Source organism: Borostomias antarcticus (assembly GCF_949987555.1).
Source record: "Borostomias antarcticus genome assembly, chromosome: 2".
In the NCBI taxonomy this organism is placed as follows: domain Eukaryota; kingdom Metazoa; phylum Chordata; class Actinopteri; order Stomiiformes; family Stomiidae; genus Borostomias; species Borostomias antarcticus.
Window position 1 is genome coordinate 1,923,748 of NC_140235.1, and position 27,548 is coordinate 1,951,295.

Here is a 27,548-nt window from a genome sequence, read left to right on the forward strand (position 1 = left end):
TTCAAAAGTCCCTGTAGGTTTAATGGGGGAGTGTAGTCTGTGCCAAAAATGTCCCAGAGACCAACACACTTTTGGGGTTAGATTTATTGCAAGCTTGCAGTAGTCTAACCCCCAGAGAGTTGAGGATGAAAATACAAAAATATACATTCAGAGAGTTTGTTTTAGGGTAGCGGATCAACAAGGTGTGAGTTCATGCGTTGCCTTATCTTCTGCTCATTAAACGTATATCTGCTGTTCTCCACTCCCCCCTCAAACCTTGCCTCCTGTCTTTCCTGACCCTATTCTATTCTAGGTCCTATCCCTTCTGTACTTGGTGACCTCTCTCTGCTTGCACCTGCACACACGCCAGCAACTCTTAGCAAGGATTTTAACTGCTTCTCAGACCTTTGGGCCTTTATCGATTCTATACAGCAAAAATACAATTGTTAGAATGGTAAATGGACTGCACTTATATAGCGCTTTTCCACCTTAGCGACACTCAAAGCGCTTTACAATGGCCTCTCATTCACACACACACTCACACACCAATGACGGTAGCTGCCATGCAAGGTGCTAACCTGCTCATTGGGAGCAATTTGTGGTTAGGTGTCTTGCTCAAGGACACTTCGACATGCGGACAGTCGGAGATGGGATTCGAACCGCTGACCCTTCGATCACTGAACGACCCGCTCTACCAACTGAGCTACAGCCGCCCCGCAATGAAACCGAATACACTGTTCCAACCGAGGAGGATGCGAATGAACAGGTATTCTCATAGATGTGAGCCATCCGAGACGCCAGGCCACACCTTGTTCCAGAGTCATGTAGCCTCAATGCCCCGAGGTGTCAGCTGGGGAATGAGTCATGGCCTGTGGTTGAGACTAGGCCAACGCAGCAGAAAAATGAGTGTGCGATAGCAGAGCGTTAAAGAAGAGGAACATGAGGTCGTGAACAGGAAGTGTAGCCGTTGCCATGGCAGTGTTTACGTTGTTTACTCACAAACTTGAGGAGGCAGATGTTCTCCCGGAGCGCGCCCACGCAGCCGGCAAAGCCCAGGATGAAGGTGACCCCGCCGACCACCAGAACCAGCCACACCGGGTCAAAACCATGCAGCCGCGTCACCTGGGTCAGGTCCAGCAGCACCCCCTACAGGACAGTTATGGTATGGTCACTTTGACGGACTTCAAAAGCTCCACTGGTGGGAGTCAGAGTCCAGCTGAGTGATACACCTGGATTAAAATGGATCAAATCTGCTTTAAAGTCGCACTGAAATGAAAAAAGCATTCTGTCCCATTTTGGTTCACATAATTGGTCATAGTGTTCACCTATTCAACGATGTATGCCAAAAAATTTACAAAATTCTACTTTTGTTGTAATCTTATATCAAAGTATATAATTTCTTACTTCCTGGAAAACGGTAGGTCACGTGCAATGACGACAACAGGTACCTTAGATTTTAGGCCAATAATCTCACGACATCCACCCGTCAATCAACGCTATCCTTCTATCGAATCTGTCTAAAGTTCTTAAAACCCGTCCACTTGTCAATGTTCCAATCAAATTCCTCTAAACATAATGTCCCACCCTCATAGCTTGTTTGCGTCGGAAATACGTCAAACTACGGAAGTTAGATGATCTCAAACGTCCGTTTCAGTGCGACTTTAACAAACTACTTAAGCAGCTCACCTTCTCACTCCAGGCCCAGAAACCAATGCAGATAAACGCCGCTCCGGCAAGCTGTGGACAGAGGAGACATTTTACATGTTTCATATTCCTTCTATGTATGTAACTCTCCTACTGTGTACCATTTGCCCCACTATTTTAAGAGTGTATATTTATTTTATTTATAAAATAAATAAAATCAATCAATCAATCAATCAAAGAGTACCAGGAACAGACAGTAGTATTGCTTCATTTACAGTAACGGAAGCAATATCACATTCAGTTCCTACTGTAGCCGAGGAGATATTGCCCTCATCCCTGTTTTAGATTAGTATTTGCAGGAACACACATAAAATCTCCTTGTCAGTGACACCGTATTTGTTTTATCCCTCTACAATAATGTATGGGTGTTTAACTGACCATTAAACAGCTCCTGTGCCTAACCGTCATTCATTTTAACCACATGAAGGAGAGCCCATTACAACTGAATTCCCCAACGCCCTTTTGATGAAAAGGGGAACTGACATTTACTCTGAAAATGGTGGTAAATACCGCAACACAGACACTAAGCTCTGTCAAATCTACAGATTGCCAATAGTGACGTTCATCCCCCCCGAGTGTGAACACAAAGAGTGGTAACATTTCCTGTTGATGCAAACTTAGGTGAGGTTGAACAGCAGGTCTCCCCTTGACACCTTGTTTGTAAAACCTTGGCTCCTTGCCTCCTTCTCAAACACGTATTGGAGGATGAGGTAGAAAGGACAACACACAGACCCTCTACACATCATATGTCGCCAGAGTAGGAATCCAGGAAAGAGAACGGAAAGGAATCTAGCACAAGTTTTGATATTCACCCCTAGAGGCAGGGCAGGAAGCCGGTGCCTATCTCTGCATCCTGTGCAGACCGTAACAGGAAATGGAGACTTAAATGTGCAACCTCGACACTGGGGGGTAGATTGTGTCACAGACATGGGGTGTCACTGCAGTCGCAAGAGTAGAAAACTAGCAGCAGATAAAAAGAGGAGTAGAAGGAAAAGACTATTCGTCCACAGTAGTTTTAACAGGGTAGATTAACACGGGGGATGTTATCGGAAACGGAAAAGTTGTGGAAAAATCGCTCTGTGGCGGTAGAGATACCAGCAGGTCAGGGTCAGCCAACACAACAGGGAGGCTGCCAGCAGGCTGCAGAGATGGAAAGGATGATGACGGGATGAGTGAAGAGATTTTCCTTCTAGATAGATAAAAACTATAAACCCCAACACCACACTCCCACACTACTAATGATGTATCACGGAATATCTGATCAACCCATGGCTGATTCATTCTCTGCATTAGCTAACTAACCCTCTGGCTTGATGAACAAACTTTGATACATATAACAGCCACACACACACACACACACACACACACACACACACACACACACACACACACACACACACACACAAAGGCTTGATGAACAAACTTTGATACATATAACAGCCACACACACACACACACACACACACACACACACACACACACACACACACACAGGCTTGATGAACAAACTTTGATACATATAACAGCCACACACACACAGACACACACAAACAAATATTATATAATGTATGGAAATTAAGCTCACTACTTAACTTACCCAAAATATGATATTGTAGCTTAACATGAGGTACTTGTAGCAGCAGCTGATCAAACTTTGATACATATAACAGCCACACACACACACACACACACACACACACACACACACACACACACACACACACACACACACACACACACACACACACACACACACACACACACACACACACACCCCCACACACACACACACACCCCCCCCCCCACACACACACAAACAAATATTATATAATGTCTGGAAATTAAACTACTTAACTTACCCAAAAGATGATATTGTAGCTGAACATGAGGTACTTGTAGCAGCAGCTGACCTCCGCACTCTCATAGCGGTAATAGTGCATCTTCCTCACCCTGACCTGAGACACACAAACAAAGCATTAAGACAACAACATGTTTACACAAACAAAGCGTTAAGAAAGCTACATGTTTCATCCAAATATCTTTCCAAATACCTTATCTCATAACGAAAATATGTCCCGGTCTCACTCGAGGGCTGTTTAGATAGCTAGCTAACTATCTTTTAACCACCTAACTACTAACTACTTCTAACTACTAACTATCTTTTAACCACCTAACTACTAACTATCTTTTAACCACCTAACTACTAACTATCTTTTAACCACACTAAGGTTTAGCTAACTATCTTTTAACCACAACAAGGTTTAGCTAACTATCTTTTAACCACAACAAGGTTTAGATAACTATCTTTTAACTACACCAAGGTTTAGCTAACTATCTTTTAACTACACCAAGGTTTAACTAACTATCTTTTAACTACACCAAGGTTTAACTAACTATCTTTTAACCACACCAAGGTTTAGATAACTATCTTTTAACTACACCAAGGTTTAGATAACTATCTTTTAACCACAACAAGGTTTAGATAACTATCTTTTAACCACACCAAGGTTTAGCTAACTATCTTTTAACCACAACAAGGTTTAGCTAACTATCTTTTAACCACAACAAGGTTTAGATAACTATCTTTTAACCACACCAAGGTTTAGCTAACTATCTTTTAACTACACCAAGGTTTAGATAACTATCTTTTAACCACAACAAGGTTTAGCTAACTATCTTTTAACCACAACAAGGTTTAGATAACTATCTTTTAACCACAACAAGGTTTAGATAACTATCTTTTAACTACACCAAGGTTTAGATAACTATCTTTTAACTACACCAAGGTTTAGATAACTATCTTTTAACTACACCAAGGTTTAGATAACTATCTTTTAACCACACCAAGGTTTAGCTAACTATCTTTTAACCACACCAAGGTTTAACTAACTATCTTTTAACCACACCAAGGTTTAACTAACTATCTTTTAACCACACCAAGGTTTAGCTAACTATCTTTTAACCACACCAAGGTTTAACTAACTATCTTTTAACCACACCAAGGTTTAGCTAACTATCTTTTAACCACACCAAGGTTTAACTAACTATCTTTTAACCACACCAAGGTTTAGCTAACTATCTTTTAACCACACCAAGGTTTAGCTAACTATCTGTTAACCACATCAAGGTTTAACTAACTATCTTTTAACTACAACAAGGTTTAGCTAACTATCTTTTAACCACACCAAGGTTTAACTAACTATCTTTTAACCACACCAAGGTTTAGCTAACTATCTTTTAACTACAACAAGGTTTAGCTAACTATCTTTTAACTACACCAAGGTTTAGCTAACTATCTTTTAACCACACCAAGGTTTAACTAACTATCTTTTAACTACACCAAGGTTTAACTAACTATCTTTTAACCACACCAAGGTTTAGCTAACTATCTTTTAACCCAACCAAGGTTTAACTAACTATCTTTTAACCACACCAAGGTCTAGATAACTATCTTTTAACCACACCAAGGTCTAGATAACTATCTTTTAACCACACCAAGGTCTAGATAACTATCTTTTAACCACACCAAGGTTTAGCTAACTATCTTTTAACCACACCAAGGTCTAGATAACTATCTTTTAACCACACCAAGGTCTAGATAACTATCTTTTAACCACACCAAGGTTTAACTAACTATCTTTTAACTACACCAAGGTTTAACTAACTATCTTTTAACTACACCAAGGTTTAACTAACTATCTTTTAACCACACCAAGGTTCAGCTAACTATCTTTTAACCACACCAAGGTCTAGATAACTATCTTTTAACCACACCAAGGTCTAGATAACTATCTTTTAACCACACCAAGGTTTAGCTAACTATCTTTTAACCACACCAAGGTTTAACTAACTATCTTTTAACTACACCAAGGTTTAACTATCTTTTAACCACACCAAGGTTTAGCTAACTATCTTTTAACTACACCAAGGTTTAGCTAACTATCTTTTAACTACACCAAGGTTTAACTAACTATCTTTTAACCACAATAAGGTCTAGCTAACTATCTTTTAACCACACCAAGGTTTAACTAACTATCTTTTAACTACACCAAGGTTTAGATAACTATCTTTTAACCACACCAAGGTTTAACTAACTATCTTTTAACCACATCAAGGTTTAGCTAACTATCTTTTAACTACACCAAGGTTTAACTAACTATCTTTTAACCACATCAAGGTTTAGCTAACTATCTTTTAACCACACCAAGGTTTAACTAACTATCTTTTAACTACACCAAGGTTTAGATAACTATCTTTTAACCCCACCAAGGTTTAACTAACTATCTTTTAACTACCTAACTACTAACTACTAACTATCTTTTAACCACTAGCTAACTATCTTTTAACTACCTAACTACTAACTACTACTAACTAGCTAACTATCTTTTAACCACAGCAAGGTTTAACTATCTTTTAACCACACCAAGGTTTAACTATCTTTTAACTACCTAACTACTAACTACTACTAAATATCTTTTAACCACACTAAGGGTTTCTCTAACGGCAGTTGGTCTGAATCTGAGGCGTTAGCTCGTGAGCTCTAATCTACCTCGAGCTCGCCTTCATACTTCTATTATAATGTGTATTATTATAATGTGTATTTCTTTACGTAACAATCTTAAAATAACGTCACGCATTATAATACATGTATTTGCAATCATATCGACTAAGCTACGTTATGTTAAAGAATAACTTTACCTCAGCTTATCCGAACCAGAGGAGGCTAACGTCAGAGCTAGCCAGCTAGTCCATGTCTGAGGTAAAGTATGCTAAGCTAACCTAGCTAGCGTCAGTTAGCACTAGTTTAGAAAGATAACTTAACTAAATTAAATACCTGGTTGAACCCCAGTCTGTTACATATACATACCGTGCTGGTAATATCGTCGTTAATGAAGATATTCCCATTAATTTAAGGTAGTTTATCCGTTGAGACGTTGAGAATATTTAACTGCTTTGTTGAGCTTCACCTCTAGTCAGTGAGCTCGAGACTGTTTGAGAGGTGTCTGATTTCAAATTCTGGTTGCCAGGTTTTTGGTTACATACAACCCACATCCCCCCATCAAGGTGTCTTAATCCCCCATATGAGGCATATTGACATATTTCCCTCAATGTAGAGCTGGGGCCTCATTTATCATTGTGGATACACCCTTTTTCATTTACACCCGATTTTTGTACTCGCTTTTCTCCACAAATAATGTGATGCATCATGACAAAACTCGATGGGAAATATTGTGAGATATATATACAGAATATTTCCCATCGAGTTTTGTCATGATACATCACATTATTTTCCTCAGGAAAGCAAGTAGAAAAATCAGGTGTAAATGAAAAAGGGTGTATCCACAATGATAAATGAGGCCCCTGGTGTCGTCCACACAATAAATATGTGACTAAATATGTAAAGTGTAGATCACTTTACATTGTAGCCTTGATTAATGAAGCGATGGTATCACTTTTGCAAAAATGCAAGACTTGGCCTTTCTGCTACCCCTGAAAACTTGACAAATATTTTAGACTATAGATGCTTGCAGTGGTAGCAGAAAACACGAAATCTGGAACATTCATTCCCATTTTTTTTTTTCACTCGGTCTACATTACCGCATCTACATACAATATAATTTCGTTACTCACCGAAATGAAGAGTTTTTGAAAGATTACAGTCTACAGTTGCATCCCCCCATCTTTTATATACAATTCACTTTTTGCACTTAAATAGCACTAGCCTGGCTTCGCAACCCTGATCACATGATCTCTCTTCACCAGAGAAATGGCATGTGAGATCACATGATTAGGGTAGCGAAGCCAGGCTAGTGGACACCATATAGCTCCATGAGTGGGCCAAGGCGCTGCTCTGGAAGGTTGGAGATTTTCTTCTCCAGGTAGACGACTGCCCCATCTCTCCATCTCCTGAAGTCAGCAACCTGGGTGTCATTCTGGACTCCACCCTCTCCTACCAGTCACACATGGAATCCATCACCAAATCTACCTTTTTCCACCTCAAAAACATCTCCAAACTCCGTCCGTCACTCTCAGACTGTCGCTGAGACCCTCATCCATGCCTTTATCACCTCCCGCCTGGACTACTGCAATGGAGTCCTGTTCGGTGTACCCAGTAAAACCCTGGACAGGCGCCAGTATGTGCAGAACTCAGCTGCCAGGGTTCTCATCTACACCAAGCCCTGGCAACACATCAACCCCACTCTCATCCAACACCACTGGCTTCCAATTAAGTCCTGCATCTCCTAAAAACTCCTCCTCCTCACCTACAAACCCCTCCATGCCCTCGGCCCTCAGTACCTATCTGACCCCCTCCACCAACATGCCCCATCCCAGAGCCCACGGTCCTGGGACACGGGTCTGCTCTCCACCCCCCGCACCAGCCTGTGAACCTCTGGGGACAGAGCCTTCAGTGTGGCAGCCCCCACCCTCTGGACCTCTCCCCCCTCAGAGATACAGTACATGTATGTAAAGCCCCAACACAGGACACCTTCAAATCAGCCCTCAAACCCCATCTGTTCAACAAGGCCTTTGGCCTGTAGTTGGTTAGCTAGTTAGCTAGTAATTAGTCAGCCAGTTAGTTAGTTAGTTAGTTAGATAGTTAGTTGTTTGTTTGTTTATTTGTTTGTTTGTTAACTAGTCAGTTAGTTAGTTAATCTCAGTGTTGCTTTGTTCTGGTCCGTTTGCTGTCTATCTGTCTTGTCTCTTTCTGTGACTATGTAAATTGTCCTTGGGTCTGGAAAGCTGGAATAAATCACTATTGATTAGGGTGATTTCTTATCAATCTGCCTCATAGGCCATTCGAGAGTGCGACTGACTGTGGAGAATGATTTGCATGAGAAAAGCACAAAGCCTTCTTACATTGTAGGTGGGGTTTCATATTGGCTGCGTTCCTTGTATTTAGGAAGCTCTTAAAAACATTGTTATTGGTAGGTTTAGGAACAGCTTGGCAGTTGTTAGATATAGCCTATCTTGCATTGTGCTTTCTAAATGAATTAAATGTATGCTATACCACACATTCATACAATATACTAGTACTGTATGCAGAATCAAATAGAATTTGTCTATGTAGTTCTCATAAATTACCACTAGATGGCGAACAAATCCACAGTTTAGGATTGTGTCTCTCACCAGAGTGGTGAGACCGTCCACGGGCGAGACCCTGTTTAGAGCTCTCTGTTTTCCAACAAACAGAACATCACAGATAAATGATCATATTCAATTGCAGAATGATAATATCAGATGTGTTTGAGTCTTAAGTATCATATCATTTATACTCACTTCCAAAGAATACAACTCATGTCACACCTCATCGCACATGCAGTGCATAACGTGCACAAACAAACACACATACAGACACATTTACAGACGCACACAGAAAGAGAAGGTGTGTTGTCTGGCGGTATGGTTCTCACGAGAAAGCTCTGGTTCCCTCACCACAGGATGTCCTGGAACCCAGGGATGAGCAGGTTGTCATGGGGTGAAACGGAAAGCCGCAAGGTCAGAAGGTCACCCCGAGATGAGATAACTCAGAGAGATGGCTGATAGAGGAAAGAGGGAAATCTATACCAGATGTGAAATGTTGCACTCTTATGAAACTCCCGATGCCACTGGAGGCTGGAACAGAGTAAGTGTGATAGATTACAGTAATCAAGTCCTTTCAGTAAGTCGAGTAGAGAAAGTCCTTAAAACCCGATATGAAAGCATCATAACTGATCAGTTCTTGTAATTTTAAGTATTTCTGCCTGGAATACTCTCCAGAAAGACGTAGAATTACAAGAATTGATCAGTTATAATGCTTTCATATCGATTTTAAAGGACTGTGTCCTTGTGCTGCCCCTTGGCCAGGTCCCTCTTGGAAAAGAGATTCCATATCTCAATGAGGTCACCTCGTTAAATAAAGGTTTAAAAAATGTGTAAAAAAATGTAGCAGCTGGTGAAACTCACTCCTCAAAGGAGCGCTGACAATCCCTCCAAGAGGTCCCTATAGGCTCTTTGCACACGCTCCACTACTTCCTGAAATTCTACAGGCATCCTTATTTCCTGTCCTATACTATTGGATGAAAGTGATTAATCAGGTGTGCGGCACACCTGATCACACCTGATTAATCACTTCCATCCAATAGTATAGCACAGGAAATAAATATGCCTGTAGAATTTCAGGAAGTAGTGGAGCGTGTGCAAAGAGCCTATTGGCGCAACTGCAGCGTGTTCGCCTCCCATGTGGGAGAGCTTGTCGAACATGGGTTCGGGTCCCACCCCGGGCAAGTCCGTAACCTGGGTTACATTGGTGCCGTGACCTGGATGTCCAGTGGTGTGAAGTGAGTTCAGAGGGGTGAGTGTAACTGAGTGAAACGTGGAGTAGCTGGTGAAACTCACTCCTCAAGATGGATGCCCCCGTAGGCGTAACTGTCAGCGTGTCCGCCTCAGACGTGGGAGAGCTTGTCGAACATGGGTTTGAATCCCGCCCTGGGCAAGCCCTTAACATGGGTGACATCAAGCTGAGTAAGAATGTGCACATCTACAGTATTAAAGTTTGGTTGGATTAATAACCATGATGTTTCTCAGGACATGACAGGAAAGGATAGGACATGGGGTAGAATACTGTATGATAAGTGCACTGTCTCTCTCTCTCTCTCTCTCTCTCTCTCTCTCTCTGTCTCTCTGTCTCTCTCTCTGTCTCTCTGTCTCTCTCTCTCTCAATATATATATATATTGTCCTGGTGTGGAAATGCACTGTTACTCTTTTACCAAGGAAACCACAGACAGCTTAAGATGTGGGAGTCAATGTGTGAAAGGGAAGGTTCTCTAGTAGGAGAGAGTGAATGTGTGAAAGGGAAGGTTCTCTAGTAGGAGAGAGTGAATGTGTGAAAGGGAAGGTTCTCCCGTAGGAGAGATAGCAGCTCTGTCCCACACTGCTTGTTATGTAACCAAAGAGGAAGATAAGAAAAAACATGAGGCAACCTTTTTACATCCTGACCAGTGATTCATGGCTGACACATTAGTTGAAGGAATCTGTTTATTTTTCATTTGTAAAGGATATCCGGCCTCCTTGAATTGTATTTATTTTCCAAGTTTATAGAATATAATCACTGGATGTTCCTCCATTTGCCTATTTTAGGCTTTTTCCTGACTTGGGAACTGACTGCTGAGGCAGATTATATAATCGTTTTGTGTTTCCTCCACCCTGTTTGAACAATTATTAACTGATTCAGTAAAAATATTTCTACTTGTTTCTAGACTCTGCGATTTTGTCTTAATCCTTAAAAGAAAAGTTACAGTATTGCTTTATTTTGCTTTGTCTTTCAGATGATATTGGCTACGCCCACACACATACAAACATGCTTTACAGAGCCCATTTCTGGGATATCTGTTTCAGTATAACTGTATATTAGGATGTCATTAACCTTGGTTGAGTGTTGAGTACCTTCGTGGTGCAGTAGCCTGATAAGTCTGATTCCACAGAGTGTGTAACATGACACTGAGTAGAAACACTTGGAAAAACTGAAACGCTACCAGGACCGTAATGACTGTTTTTGTTGTTGTGCTGGCTTTAATCCACGGCTACCATGAGAAAGCGGGCCTGTTGTTTACAGTGAGAGAGAGACCGTCTGGGGATCGGGGCTATCAGGACTGGAGCTGCCGTCTCCTGGTCGGCCCGGCGGACCCCTGCCCCGGGACCCCTCAGACTCCCCCAGGAGAGACCGCGGGTCGACACACAGGATGAGATTGAAAGCAGATTTTTCCACTCCTATTTGTGACTCTGATGTGGTTTCTTATTGAGTCCAAACAGTAAAAACCTGTTGTATACAAACTGTTTTGATACGAAAAGTAATGTTTCTTTGTTTACAACTTGGGTTATAGGCAACTATTCTAGCTCCAATTAACGTCAATCGCTACTGGCATCCAGTCTGTTCTTGTAGCAGACATATTTTTCATAAGGTGGCATCCGACATGTTTGAGTGTGGTCCCATGATGGAGGCTGTTTGTTTTGGATGCTATGGTGTGTGCTAATGAGGGATGCATGACGTGGGGTATGTCTCCCTACATCTCTCTCTCTCTTTCTCATGTGATCATTATCCCCCGGTAATGAAGACAGTGGGCCTCTGGTGGACACTGGACACACAAACCCATCCTGAGATAGACTCACCCTCGACTGGGTCAGGTGAATGGAATTCTGGGTATTTGGAAGGACCTGCTCTATACTCTACATCTAGAGTCAAAACAAATAGCAGAGAAATCTACTCAGTGTTGTGCCTTTCCAAAGACACACACACACACACACACACACACACACACAATCACACACACACACATAGAGACCAACTTCCAATCCCCTCAGCTAGGGTGGTCTGTTTACTCTTAGCAAAATGGATTCCACAGGGTTGTCCTATGGTTCCCTGTCTTTGACCACAGGTGATCCTATAGGGGGTAAAGGGGGGGTTGCCTGTGCTTCCGTGCCCATGACAGGGTACTCTGTGCTGGGACAGACAGTGCTCACTGTCCTGGCTAATGTGGCCCCCCCGGTTCCCAGTCCTCCGTCATTGAGGTTGCTTAATTGTGTCCCGCACAGATAATGTTCCATTGACGAGGGTGATTTTAGCCCAGCAGAGCAGCAGTAATCAAATAGGAGAGGGGACAATGTCCCTGAGTCGAGGGGGGGGGGGGCGGGGGGGGGGGGGGGCAGCAGGCGGGCTGGGGGCCTGGTGGTTCGTGTTAAAAGCTATGACATCACATTTCCCCTTGATCTGCTGGGACCTGGTTATTTATTCATCTCATCATCCCGTCTCATTTCACTCATCAACACTGTAAATGAGGGAAACCTCAGTGCTTTACGAGTATAAATACAGGTTTGAAATGGTTCACTGTAGCTTCATTGGAAGAGTATAATCCTAATGTAAAGGACACAAATTTAGTAAATTTTAACAAATTTAATTGGGTGGATTCTCCTTCAATGAAGATGGTGGACCCTTCTTTGTCTATAATCAATGGTCACTGAACTATTAGTAATTATAATAAGTGCAACAGCTGCAATATAACATATATAATTAGAAGGACACTCAGAGAGCGTAGACCTCCGGCCATGATCCTGCTGACGCATGTTGCCAGCATGTGCAGGGACAGTAAGGTAACTAACAGATGTCTAAAATATACTGGTGGTGCATCAGCTGGGGGGTTGGCTGAACAGGTGCTCTTTGGCTCTGACCTCTGACCTCTCTCAGGCTCAGATACCTACACTGAAGCTAGCTAGATAGGGCCGACAATCTAGCTAGATAATGATCTCATCTTATTTTTTTACGAGCAAAGTTAGTTAATTTAAAGCAGTTGATCTTATCATGCCATGATTACATTGTTTTGGTCCTAATACCTGTGAAATAGCTTGGTAGCTAGCTACAGTAGCTCAATCAGTTCTTCCCAGAATGTGATTCTCATCAATTATGTTTATAGCTAGAAGCAAATTATTTATTAAACATTGAAGCACCCGTATGTGGAGGTCCGGTCTTATCTGGCAATAAAAGTGAAAAAGAATTAGTGGATCCACCCCATGATTCAGTAATCCTGCTGATTAACGAATTAACTAATGTAATTAACTAACTAATTAACTAACTAACAAGATAACTAACCAACTAACTAACTAACTAACTAAGCATGCACACTACTGAAAACATAACCTCCCCCAGAGGTAATTAAACACTTTTGACCAAAGATGGTCCATACCTTTTTGTTCTCATCACTGACTGCATTGTGGCTGGCATCCTTTTCATCCACGCCATCCAACTTATATTACATCCAAAAGCACAGTGAGTCTCTTCCTGCCTTCGAGCACAGGAACCGTCTCACCCCTGTTATTGGGTCCAGGAACCGTCTCACCCCTGTTATTGGGTCCAGAGATGGTCAAGCTGACTTCACACAGTGTTCCATAAGGGGCTTCAGGTACCTTACCACTGATGATGAATAATAACTAACGGAACATCTCTTCACCAAAGCAAAGAAACAGAATAACAAAAAAACACACTAGCCTAATGCAAGCTGATTATTAAGGGTTATTATCGTTAGAGCAGGGTTGTTTTTATTTCCCAGAGTAATGGTGGCACTCTAATTGTTGGAGCATAATTGTAGGAGACTTATTAATAAGTTGAATGGAGAACGCTTTGATGGTTTTGCTGATGTTTTGACAACCTTTTAGTCGGAAGCTCGTGTGTGTGTGTGTGTGTGTGTGTGTGTGTGTGTGTGTGTGTGTGTGTGTGTGTATGTTTGTACTGTATGAGTGTTTTGTCTTCAGCTGTGTTCTCCATGCGTCAACCTGTGTGGGAGGCTGTGCTCAAGTCTGCATTTTCTCTGCGATTCTTTGAAACAGTTCCTGCCAACGTGACTTGTTACCAGTGTCTGAAAGCACCCCTGAGTACGCGCTGTGACCCCTCCCCTTTGACCTCCCCCTGTTTGCTTAAATCACCACAAGAAAGAACAAAACTGTTTGAGCTCACCGACACAAAGGGAGAGATCTTTGTAGCCAGAGAAGAATGGAAGCTGGACCGAGTTTGGTTCCCCGACTCTTTGGTGACGGAGGAAGGAAGAGGTACTCAGGGAAGCGGGCCCGTTTTTAGGTTCTGAGAAAACTGTAAGTACCGTAGCTACAGAAAGACAACATCAGGACCTGTGAGAGCTCGCTAGTACGGTGGCATAGCTGGGCTCGGCAGATACAATAACACCCTCGGGGAAAAACAGGAAAGGAAGAAAGGCCTTTTCATAGTTAAACTGTTTTTGTTGTTTTATAGAATGTGTATATAATTATACCCTCCCTTCCTCCTATGTGTCCTTTCCTGGCTGTTGGGTTCCAGAGTAAACATGAGTGTCAATATGGTGTCTTTCTCACCCTCTCATCATCACTCTGTAATTGGGATGCTGTCAGACTGACGCCTGGTTAGCTCAACCCCTCCATACTCCAGAGGGCTTAAGGGAACGATGTTCTGGAAACTTCTATCACAACAACATAACCACACTGTCCTAAGGATCCCATTCAAACACACACTACACCATACTAAGTACCATATGCCTAATTCACTATAAAATGTATTCAAATGGGTAAAAGAATATTAGGTATTTTCTAGAGAATAGATGATGTGCTGGCACATGTTATCGGAAGGCATGGACATTACAAATTCCTGTAGAGTTTCACAAGACAACATGCCTGTGGCATCCCTGAAGTGAGGTGCTGTCTCCTGAAAATTATAACACCATCGAAACACAAACAAACACTTGAGTAAATAAAAAGTAGCAAACGTCTGTCTGTCTGTCCCCTGTCTGCCCCAGGCCTGCCTGCCTGTTGTCTGTCTGTCTGTCCGCCCCCCCCCCCCCCCCGTCTGGCCCAGCGCGGTTTAGGGGTGGACGAGGGCGCCTGTGTCTCGACCAACAACAAAAACACCATGGCCACGACAGAGGTGTGGCGAGGGAGAGTGTGGTAGCTATAGCTACAGGCCTTTAGCCATGAAGTTCAAGTTCAAGTTAATTTGCTTGTTTTTACTTGTTTTTTACTGCCGTTGTTTTCGCGTTTGGAAATACATGGGAGTGAATGCAGCTGACGGCTCACTATGGCTCATTCACCTCCATGTATTTCCAAACGCGAAAACAACGGCAGTGAAAAACAATCAGAGTCTGGTAATGATGAGTTTGTAACCCCGATAGTGTATTCAGCCTGTTATTTTGACTATTTTGGTTCTTGAAGTGGTGTTTTTACAGTAAACGAAGTCAACGGGCACTTCCGCATCCGCATCCCAGACTGACCAATATGGCTGCCAGGTGAATAAGGCGAATTGGCTTAAAGGCCCTACGAGGAGTTTCGGGGTAATTACATAGGTCTTACTAGTAACGTTACTTTTGACAATATATAACGGTATATGCTCGCGCTGTCTCTTGTCGGCGGCGTAGGCTACTGCAGTAAATCGTTTCCTCATAACAAGGAAGTTCTGGACGACCCGACCACGAAATAATAATCTAAAAATAAACTGAATAGAAGAAACAACATTTGTCGAAAATGGACACATAAACAAGTGTAGGTAATGTAGATTCACCCACATTAAAATGAGACTGTTTCGTAACCAAAAATAAACTCCTCGGGGTCCCTTTAAGCATTTTTATTGCTATTTTATTGCGTTATGTTTAAAATGTTGTTGCTGGCATTGGCCTAAGCATTTTTAGGGCTTGGGAAAATGTAGTCCAAGACACAACCATCTTGTTTCTACACAGGTGTATCTATTCGTCTGATTGCATAGGATTCTATGCAGTAGAGCCAATCAGACAAATAGATACACCTGTGTAGAAACAAGATAATAAGCTAGCTAGCTAACTGCAGGCTAACCTCGCCGAACACCAACCGTCGTCCGTTAATAGTAATAATACCTATGGGAAAATCATATGTCATATGTGTATTATTAATATTACATTTCTTTATGTTTTGAGAATGGATGTGTATGATATGTTGAGTCATTACATACAACGGATTTGAGGAAAACGTTGTCCGCTGTGTTTATTTTCTTTTACTTAAAACCCCTTTTCAGAGTGTTTACACAAGCATGCTATTTATGTATGTTGTTGTGTTTGTGGACATGCAACCAATGTGTGTAATTGGTGTCAGGGTGTGGGTGGAGGAGGAGTCATCACAGTCCAACAGGAGAGAAGCCCTCCTCACCCCAACTCCAGCAGGGCCAGAGGTCACAGGCATGTGTGTTTGTGTGGTGCCAGAGAACACTCCCATCCACCAGGCTGGCACTGTCATATGGATGAATAATACTTTGTGTGAAAGGTACAGCCAAGCCATAGTAAGGACCCGAGCCATAGTAAGGACCCGAGCCATAGTAAGGACCCGAGCCATAGTAAGGACCCGAGGCAGCTGGCTCATAGCAGTGGCTTAACAGCTGGACAGGTTGTGGATGTGAGTGGTGAGGAGTTATTTCATAATGTGAACTGCTGAGGAGTGTATGGCCCCCGGGTGATTACTGTTTTTTTGCTTCCCTCTGGAATATGTAGAGGTGGGTCGTATGCCCACCTCCCTTGTTCTCTGTAAAGCGCATTGTGTTGCCTCTGGGTATGAAATGCGCTATACAAATAAAGCTTTGATTGATTGATTGATTGATTGATTGTATGGAATGCCTCTCTCAGTTCTAGAAGACTCTAATACCAGTGGAATCAGTAGCGATTAAGCTACTCTGGTGTGACTAGATCATGGATGTATTAATAGAACTGGATAGGGTCACTCCATTCACTGACTGCTCGAAGAGGTGAAGCCCTATAGGACCGCGCCATCTTTGAGAAAAACGCATCATTGATACCTTTGACATGCGCAGTCAAAGGTATCAATGACGCGTTTTTGTAGTCCATGAACAGATGTGAAATGTAAACGTGTTCATGGCTCTCCCCGCTCTGAGTTAGCAATGAAAATCAGTTTGCTTATTAATCTACTTTCGTCAAATATATCTGTTGGAAAACATTATTTTATCCAGGCACCTTAGTTTTAACCATGGATGTATTAATAGAACTAGATGCATGGGTTTCTTCTTTTGAAATGTCAGCTTTCATCATAGTCATATATGTAGTGTGTACATATATATGTAATAGAGTGTTTGTATTCCTTCAATGTGCAAAGTCTTCAAAATCTATTTTTCCATCATCAAAGAACTCAGTCAGTTTAAGATCAGTATGCTTTATTAAGATATCAGTGCAGCATCACAACTTCTCATTGGGTTAAATTCCCCATACAGTAAAAACAATAACAATGCCAATGTAGTAATATCAATATGGACCGAAACTAATTATAGGGTAAGCTAATATAACTTTAAGACATCTGGAAATTAGCATGGCTAAAAGCAGAACATAATCCCAAGGAAAAAAAATTATAAAATAACAAAACAAAGAAAAAACCCTCATTATTTAGTAGCTTTTAATGCTGATATTGTCTTTAAAAAGGACGAGGAATGAGATCAATAGATTTCTGTTGATTGTTAGTTTTACTTTTTTGGGGGGGCCCTTCAAGTGCTGCAGATGTACCCACATCTCTCCACCTACTGCTTCCACATACAGGTGAACACGTCAAATCTCATCTGGGTGGATCTTTCTGCGGTCCAGGGTGACTGGTCTTTAGCAGGGGTAACATTATCTGTGTTCGGAATCGCTCCCTATTCGCTATATAGCGCGCTATATGGGGCGTCAGCCATTTTGTTTGTAGTGTCCCAATTCTCCAAGGAATTTTCATTATCCCTATATAGTTCACTATTTATTACCCACAATTCACCTTGATTTGCAGGGAACAGTGCATGTACCCTACATTTTCTCCGTTCCCTAGGTAGTTCACTACATGGTGAACCCTATATAGGGAATAGGGAGTGAGGGAACGAGGGAGCGATTCCAAACACAGCGCTTGTACCCTACAAGGCACAGGACAGGTCGCCTTCATGACTTTGGTTTCTATTGCTTTGAATTCAAGTAATGGACATACTGTACAATAACATTTGACCTTTGATATCAAGAACGCAAAAATGGGACTTAAATCTATCGTGCATTTCTGGGGGTCTTAGAGGGGGTAAAAAGATACGAGCCAGACATTTGTCAGTTAACCTAACCAACTGAACTGGTCCATAGCGTTGGTAGAACCCAACATAGCTTAAAGGGACAATATCTAACTATATTCCATCCACAGGGGAACTGACGTGTGTTAAGACTCATTGCTCAACTACAAAATAAATAAATATAAAATTAAACATCTTAACCTCTTATATAATCCTAGTGTTTAGGCTATGTGGGCTGTGGGTAATTTGAGAAAAAGTCCCACATTCCATTCACTTTGGCTCAGAGAAAACTAGGAACATGTTTTTCTCAGTCTTTGGAGGAACTTGTCTTGTGGACAGATCTGCTTTTAACGTTGGAGCGTTAAAGTGTGTTTTGTGTCCCAAAAAAAAACTGGGAAGATGTTGACAGGCTTGGCTAACGTTGACGTAGTCAGCATGTTCCCAAGCGAGAGAACAAGAGAGAGGAGGTGAGAGACAGGGGGAGTAAGGAAGGAAGAGAGAGAGAGAGAGATGAGCTGTCCACCAAGTGAAGAGAGGGTTTGTAGAGATATGCATCAGTGGGCAGACTGAGCAGTACGTCTCTCTCTATCAGTCACTCACGGGTCAAACGCACAGACTCTCTATGTGTCTCCCAGCTCCTGGTCTCTCTCTTTACGGTCTGTCTCTCTCTCTCTCTCTCTCTCTCTCTCTCTCTTTATCTAATTTTATAGCTCCGAGTTTAAATCTGTCTGTCATGTTTCTACAGGTAAGATCTGTCATGACAACTGTAGCTTGTTATGCAAGTGTTGTAGTGATGACTGACGATCTCTGAGATTCTGAAGTTTAGACTTGTCATTTTTACGTAGACTAAACACATGCTAACAATGAGAAGAACAGCCTGCATTTTAAGTCAGTTTCTTTTAATTGGTTTCCTTACTGATCATCAGTCTCTGGTATCTTCCTAAAACATCATATTTCAGTATCCTAATCTTCCCTCACAACCTAATCCTGCTTTACACAACCAACACACCATCTTCTTTCTGATTCTGATTCTTTATCTCAATAAGCTTACCTGGTTAAATAAAGGTCTAATAAAATAATAATAAATCTGATAGTTTGATGTGTGGACTCCTTTATTTCTTGAAGCTTCTACATCTGTACTCCTCAAACTAGACATCTGTGTTTGTCATTACCAGGACTGCTATACTGGGACACGATTTGAGACTTGTTGATATAACTGGTTTAAGCGTCTCTGGATCTAGGGCTATCAAACAACAGGGGCTAAATATTAGGGTCTATAAAGGCTAGTGGTGTGTGTGTGTGTGTGTGTGTGTGTGTGTGTGTGTGTGTGTGTGTGTGTGTGTGTGTGTGTGTGTGTGTGTGTGTGTGTGTGCAGACTCATGTTACAACAAGCTAACTACAGAATACATTCTGTGCACTTGAAGGGCTTATAGCAGAGTTGACTCATTTAAAGTGATAATAAGGCACATTGTATGGTAATACTTTGTAATATGTAAAGATAAATTCAGCATGAAAACAGCCAAATACAGTGTTAATGAAAGTGAAAACAAGACATTTACATTTGCCTCTACAAATGCTATATGTTATATCTATGTATACATACTGATGAGGTGATTTCTTACATTGTGACACTTGCTTGTTTACCATATTCAAAATGCTACATTTTAAAAGTAGATCGTTTTTTTTGTAATATAATTTTCTTCTTTGAAGTGAGAACAACACAGCCTGCCAACAAATGCATATACTTTTTTAAATATACTCCAGAAAAATAAATGCCACATAAATACAAATGTAGAAACCAGCACTATGGAAGAGGTCTAGGACACAAAGGATTCTGATCTGCATACTGGGTCGATAATACAAAGTACCAAGGCACATTAACAGTAAGAGACTATCGTCAATTTTATGTAGTAGAAGGTTTAGAGTGTATACCTTTAAATAGACTACATACGGTATATATGTGTACAGGGCTAAAGTCAGACTTTAAAGTGGTCACCACACAAAGACTATATGTTGAAAATGAGAGAAACTGAGAAAAGGGAGAAAGAGAGAATTGTTTCTCTCAATTTCCATTCTAAGTTGCCGTCTCTCATAGAAAAACCTCCCTGATAGTGTGACTATAACAACACAATGAAAAGGTTCAAAGAGTTGGACTTACTCTGCGTTGTTGCAAACTCTTTATGAACTGAGAACCAACACACATTTTACCAAGACAAAGAAAAGTAACACACACGATCTTTTCTAAATTCATCTATCTGACTTTAACAGGGAAAACATGATGACTCGCAAACAGCCATTAATAAGACAGTGGGAGGAAACATGACAGAAGAGTTCAGATATGAGAACGCAAATAAACAAATATAAACAAAAACAAAGAAACACCTTTATTTCATTTTTTTTTTTTTTTTTTTAAAGATCTTAAAGTTTGTTACCTTTCATCCGGATTTCAAAGTGTTATGACAGAGTTGCAGACAACATGGAGAAAGTGACAGAAAGAGAATTCTGATTCTGATTTTAGAGAAACAGAATTCTGATTCTGATTTTAGAGAGAGAATTCTGATTCTGATTTTAGAGAGAATTCTGATTCTGATTTTAGAGAGAGAATTCTGATTTGAGAGAGATAATTCTGATTCTGATTTTAGAGATAGAGAATTCTGATTCTGATTTTAGAGAGAGAGAAATCTGATTCTGATTTTAGAGAGAGAGAATTCTGATTCTGATTTTAGAGAGAGAAAGAATTCTGATTCTGATTTCAGAGAGGAAGATGAGAAAAACGGGTAGTGAAATAAAGATACACAGTGATATGATTTCCCCTTGATATGAATTATATGATGGGGGAGATTCAGTAGAGCAGTGGTTCTCAACCCGTTTTGAGCTCTGGACCACTGGAATATTTCAAAAAATCCTGAAGGACCCCCAACCCCACCCCGATATTACTTATGAAGACATAAGTCATTTGTATTGTATTCATATTTAACATGAATGATCTTAACATAGGGCCGTTTCACGCCCACCCCCCACCCCCCACCCCTCTCCAACACACTTTTTTGCACCAAAAAAGGTAAAAATTGTACACATTTTATGGCATCCATGACACTTAATTTGCCTATCTGTTTCGATCATAATATGTTTATAGCAATTCAAGAATGAGTGTGTTAACGTCAGCTCAGCTAACGTGAGCTGTGAATGCGTATACTTAACAAATATATAATTTTATATAGATATATATTAACACGTTCCCAAGGACCCCCTGTAATTATGCCAGGGACCACAGGGGTTGAGAAACACTGCAGAACAACAGATAATACATCTTAATCTCCTAACAACTGAAAATAGACTCGGAATAACTAAACATGATGCATGTGCTATATATATATATATATATATATATATATATATATATATATATATATATATATATATTTATATATAATTTATGTAGATAAAGATGACCAACACAGATCAAAAGACACTGTTGTCGACTGATACATTGTACAGTAGGTAGGGTAAAGGGTATATGAGGGTGTGGTTTGGTAAGGGTAAAGGTAGGGTAGATGAGGGTGTGGTTTGGTTAGGGTTAAGGTAGGGTAGATGAGGGTGTGGTTTGGTTAGGGTTAAGGTAGGGTAGATGAGGGTTGGGTACAGGGAGTATTGGGATCAGAATAGGGTAGATGAGGGTGCGGCAGGGTCTGGGGGTAGGGTGGGTATTAGGGTCTGGGGGTAGGGTGGGTATTAGGGTCTGGGGGTAGGGTGGGTATTAGGGTCTGGGGGTAGGGGGGGTATTAGGGTCTGGGGGTAGGGTGGGATGAGGGTTTGGGGTAGAGTGGGTATTAGGGTCTGGGGGTAGGGGGGGTATTAGGGTCTGGGGGTAGGGTGGGTATTAGGGTCTGGAGGTAGGGTGGGTATTAGGGTCTGGGGGTAGGGTGGGTATTAGGGTCTGGAGGTAGGGTGGGTATTAGGGTCTGGGGGTAGGGTGTGTATTAGGGTCTGGGGGTAGGGTGGGTATTAGGGTCTGGGGGTAGGGGGGGGTATTAGGGTCTGGGGGTAGGGTGGGATGAGGGTTTGGGGTAGAGTGGGTATTAGGGTCTGGGGGTAGGGGGGGTATTAGGGTCTGGGGGTAGGGGGGGTAATTAAGGGTCTGGGGGTAGGGTGGGTATTAGGGTCTGGGGGTAGGGTGGGTATTAGGGTCTGGAGGTAGAGTGGGTGTTAGGGTCTGGGGGTAGGGTGGGTATTAGGGTCTGGGGGTAGAGTGGGTGTTGGGGTCTGGGGGTAGAGTGGGTATTAGGGTCTGAGGGTATGGTGGGTGGGTAGAGTGGGGGTAGGGTGGGTACAGGGTATGGTGTGGGGGTAGGGTGGGTACAGGGTATGGTCTATAGGGCTATGGTGTGGGGGTAGGGTGGGTAGAGGGTATGGTGGGTGGGTAGAGTGGGGGTAGGGTGGTAGAGGGCAGGTTGTGGGGGTAGGGTGGGTAGAGGGCAGGTTGTGGGGGTAGGGTGGGTAGAGGGTATGGTCTATAGGGCTATGGTGTGGGGGTAGGGTGGGTAGAGGGTATGGTGTGGGGGTAGAGTGGGGGTAGGGTGGAGGGCAGGTTGTGGGGGTAGGGTGGGTACAGGGTATGGTCTATAGGGCTATGGTGTGGGGGGTAGGTTGTGGGGGTAGGGTGGGTAGAGGGCAGGTTGTGGGGGTAGGGTGGGTACAGGGTATGGTCTATAGGGCTATGGTGTGGGGGTAGGGTGGGTAGAGGGTATGGTGGGTGGGTAGAGTGGGGGTAGGGTGGGTAGAGGGCAGGTTGTGGGGGTAGGGTGGGTAGAGGGCAGGGTCTATAGGGCTATGGTGTGGGGGTAGGGTGGGTAGAGGGTATGGTGGGTGGGTAGAGTGGGGGTAGGGTGGGTAGAGGGTATGGTGGGTGGGTAGAGTGGGGGTAGGGTGGGTAGAGGCAGGTTGTGGGGGTAGGGTGGGTAGAGGGCAGGGTCTATAGGGCTATGGTGTGGGGGTAGGGTGGGTAGAGGGTATGGTGGGTGGGTAGAGTGGGGGTAGGGTGGGTAGAGGGCAGGGTGTGGGGGTAGGGTGGGTAGAGGGCAGGGTAGGAGACCTGGTCCAGGGCCCTCAGCAGCTCTCTGCCCTGGAGCAGGTGCAGGTTGCCTGACAGAGGTACGTTCACCTCGCAGTCATAGTGGGTGAGCTCTGGCAGACAGCAGGAGTCAAAGGATGGCCCCAGCAGCCGACTGGCAACCCCTACACACACACACACGCGCACACACACACACACACACACACACACACACACACACACACACACACACAGAAATGTTTCAGTTGTTTAGATTGCAAAACAATTGTGGCAACAATCGATTATGTTCCATGCTCAAAATAGACGTGAACATACATTAGTTTAGTTAGTAGCCTACTGGTTATATATATGAATGATGCATCTCTCTCTCTCTCTCTCTCTCTCACTCTCTCTCACACACACACACACACACACACACACACACACACACACACACACACACACACACACACACACACACACACACACACACTCTCTCTCTCTCTCTCTCTCTCTCTCTCTCTCTCTCTCTCTCCCTCTCTCCCTCTCTCTCTCTCTCTCACACACACTCAGTCTCTCTCCTCTCCCCTTCTCTCTCTCTCTCTCTCTCTCTCTCTCTCTCTCTCTCTCTCACACACACACTCAGTCTCTCTCTCCTCTCTCTCTCTCTCTCTCTCTCTCTCTCTCTCTCTCTCTCACACACACACACACATCTCACAAACTCACCCTGCGTTCTGTTGGAAGGCAGCATGCGGTATTCTGTGTAATTGCAGCTCTGTTGGAGGAAGGGTTTGATGAGCGCACCGCTTCCAAAATCTGGATGCTGGGACTTCCTGTGCTGCTGAATGGGGCTGCCAGACTGGTTGACGCCCCCTAACATGCCCATACCTGCTTCTGAAAGAGGGAGAGCATTCTGAGTCATGTTCCTGTAATAGATTTGCTTTATAAATGTTCTTAGCCGGTAGACAAACATACTCCAGGAGCTTGCTCGATCGCCTTGTTGAGAGGGGTCAGGGAAGAATTTTTACAGCTCACTTTTCTGGCCCCTGGGTGATTACTGTTTTTTTGCTTCCCCCTGGAATATGTAGGGGTGGGTCGTATGCCCACCTCCCTTGTTCTCTGTAAAGCGCATTGTGTTGCCTCTGGGTATGAAATGCGCTATACAAATAAAGCTTTGATTGATTGATTGATTGATTGATTGAATAGATACATTCAAATGAGTGTATTCTCCGCTCAAGACATTGTCATAGGCCTGTCTCCTAAAGTGAGCAGCTGTCCTGGGTTTATTGACCCCTGACCCCATTATCCCCAGGCCTAAATAATGTCTTGAGCAGAGAATACACTCATTTGAGTTGATCTATTACATTCCACAAAAACATAGGCCGGATAAAATGTGAATATAACCTACAATATCTGTGACAAATGGTAAATGGACTGCACTTATATAGCGCTTTTCCACCTTAGCGGCACTCAAAGCGCTTTACAATGGCCTCTCATTCACCCATTCACACACACATTCACACACCAATGGCGGTAGCTGCCATGCAAGGTGCTAACCTGCTCATTGGGAGCAATTTGGGGTTGGGTGTCTTGCTCAAGGACACTTCGACATGTGGACAGTCGGAGCTGGGATTCGAACCGCTGACCCTTCGATCATTGAATGGACCCGCTCTACCAACTGAGCTACAGCCGACAAATGCCTAGTGCGCACATTGAGGTCTGCTCTGTCTGCTCTGTCTGCTGTCTACCTGCCAGCGAGCGGGTGCTGTGGGAGTGATCCATCATGGCGTAGTTCTCATTCTTCATCCTCTTCCACATCGTCTCGGAGGGTTTAGTGAGGGCCGCGTCACCCTGAGACATGCAAACGCATAAACACATCATTTAAAGGAGAATGCTCGTTTTTGACAACGTCTTTAGAAACGAAATAGCTTCCCCACTTGCTCCAGCACGCGTGCGCACAGCGCGCAAGCGTTGCTCCAGCACGCTGTGCGCATGCGTGCTGGAGCAAGTGAGGAAGCAATTTCGTTTCTGAAGACGTTTCTAAAGATCATATTACAGAGGCATGTGAAAAACCACAACAGACCTACGCCCTATGGAAGCACAACTAGCGATTCATAAAGACAGATTGATGAAAACAACCGTTTCGCGGCCGAAAATAGATTTTTTAGAAGCTGCATTCTCAGTGCCCCGTCCGCCGCCATTACATGGATATACTGGCTCGCGCTGGATTTTAAATTTCTTCTACATGCCTCCGAATTACACCAAAGTTATCTCGGTGAGTCAAACGTCTTATAATATGCCGTAAATAAGGTCCAGATTGTCAAAAACGAGCGTTCTCCTTTAAACAGGGTTCGCTTATTGAGAACGATTAGTAGTAGCCTTGGGGCTTTCTGGTCTTAATTAGCATAATAGTACAAGATAAATAAAAAATAACTAATATCTGAAAGCAACAATATCTCATGTCAAGCCGTGATCTAGAAGTTATGGCATGACAGCCTCGGAAATAAACTTGAAGGAAAATTTACTTTATTATTGTATTTTATTTAAACGTACCCAATGTAGTTTTTGACCACTAGTATGCGCTATAGAGCAAATTTGAGAAGGTGGTCCCCGAAAATCGCGTACTACGTCATTGCATCAATACACGGAGCACATAATAGTGACGTTTCACACATCTTTGTTGTTTTCAAAACATTAGCTAAATATCATTTTGCGAAGAAATGACAAGGTAGGAAAGGCATTCAAGTGATTCAACATGTTTATTAGACTACAAGGAACCATATAATCGAGGAATTTCGAAAATAAACAAAGAACTGATTGTTTTGATTCACGTTTTGTTGGGTACCTTTAATTTATAATAATGTTCATTTGACTCTTGCCGTGCACTTTGGGATATAAAAAAAAAATAAAGAAAGAATGATAAACTCTGAGACGTACCACAGCCATCTGCGCAAAGCAGCGTTTGAAGGTGTTGGCCATGGGCATCCTGGCTGGACTCAAGTCTCTGTAGGCCCGGACAAAGTTCTCCACGGACCTACGCAGCACAACACATGACATCAGGTTCCACGGAGCACCGGCAGTCCCCGGTTCCACCTCTGACCCCACCACACTGGCCTTGTCCACAAACCATACTAACCTCTACTCCCACGCCAGTAGATCTGATAGGAGAGGATAGGTATAAAGCCTCATGTTCACCAGCATGCTGATGCCTATCCAGTTATTTCAGATCTACAAGTGCTTCGGGAATAAGGATAGACGGTTTTGTGTTCGCGGTTCTGGATGGATAACGGCAATAACTAATCAACCAGACTTTGTTTACCTCTGTTTAGGGAGGGCCGCGCCCTGACACGATTGGCTGTTGACCATAGGCTCCCTCTGCCCCTGCTTCTCTACCCGCTGGAAGTTTTTCGGGGGATCTGGGGGCCAGTTCAGATTCTGGCGTCCGCCCATCGAGGAGAGGGGGGTGCTGGCCGAGGCTTGGTAGGGGGGCATCTGGGTGGGATCCGCGTAGGCGAAGTTGTCCCCGGGGTCCATGGAAGCAGTGGCGGGGCCTCTATCCTCCCTGGAGCCCCATTTGGTGGAGGGCAGGTTCGGGTAGAGGCCGGGCAGGGAGGAGGCCAGGGGCTGGAAGAGGCTGTGGTGGGCACAGCCTAGGGGGCTCGGCGCTCGTTCGCCGACGGCGTCCTCGGGGATGATGGGATTGAGCAGGAAGTCCTCGCCGTCCTCAGGGATGATGGGGTTGAGCAGGAAGTCCTCGCCGTCCATGGGGATGTAGGGAGCCAAGGTGTCCAGGTCCAGATCACACAGATCCTTCTGGAACATTCACAATATGTGACAGAGGCCGAAAGATGGATATATAGGCACACACGTACACACACACATATACACACACACATACACACACACACACACACACACACACACACACACACACACACACACACACACACACACACACACAACAATAGCAGAGTTATAGAGCAGCCAGATAGCCAGTAGCAGAGTAGCAGCTGACCTCTGATCTGTCAGGACTCTTAGAGCTCTTAGTGTCCAGAGCAAAGAGTTTCTCCATAAGCTCCACCTTCAGATCACTCTCCAGACCAGAGCTGTAGTCCTCTGGACTGCTAGGCTGTAGGGAGGGAGGGAGGGAGGGAGGCAGGAGAGAGAGAGAGAGAGAGAGAGAGAGAGAGAGGGGGGGGCAAGAAGGTATGGAAAGAGGGGAGAGAGAGAGAGAGAGAGAGAGAGAGAGAGACAATGGC

At 43.3% G+C, this 27,548-nt stretch overlaps 2 protein-coding genes across 2 annotated transcripts in view; both read right to left on the reverse strand.

The window, feature by feature from the left end:
- tspan14 (tetraspanin 14) overlaps positions 1-6,668 on the reverse strand; it is a 14,124-nt gene extending 7,456 nt beyond the window's left edge. Inside the window, exons 1-4 of the mRNA XM_084461488.1 lie at positions 6,551-6,668; positions 3,543-3,638; positions 1,666-1,716; positions 979-1,125 (exon numbers count right to left, since the gene is read on the reverse strand). Of these exons, the coding sequence (XP_084317614.1) occupies positions 979-1,125; positions 1,666-1,716; positions 3,543-3,623 (279 nt within the window). The 5' untranslated portion in view covers positions 3,624-3,638; positions 6,551-6,668. The remainder of the gene's footprint in view (positions 1-978; positions 1,126-1,665; positions 1,717-3,542; positions 3,639-6,550) is intronic.
- A 16,427-nt stretch (positions 6,669-23,095) lies between these two features.
- The window catches only part of LOC311329249 (endothelial PAS domain-containing protein 1-like), a gene marked incomplete at its 5' end in the record, with an annotated part of 4,780 nt that continues 327 nt past the window's right edge, over positions 23,096-27,548 (reverse strand). Inside the window, 6 exons of the mRNA XM_084461371.1 lie at positions 23,096-23,474; positions 24,016-24,183; positions 25,038-25,140; positions 26,227-26,323; positions 26,609-27,102; positions 27,305-27,418. Of these exons, the coding sequence (XP_084317497.1) occupies positions 23,212-23,474; positions 24,016-24,183; positions 25,038-25,140; positions 26,227-26,323; positions 26,609-27,102; positions 27,305-27,418 (1,239 nt within the window). The 3' untranslated portion in view covers positions 23,096-23,211. The remainder of the gene's footprint in view (positions 23,475-24,015; positions 24,184-25,037; positions 25,141-26,226; positions 26,324-26,608; positions 27,103-27,304; positions 27,419-27,548) is intronic.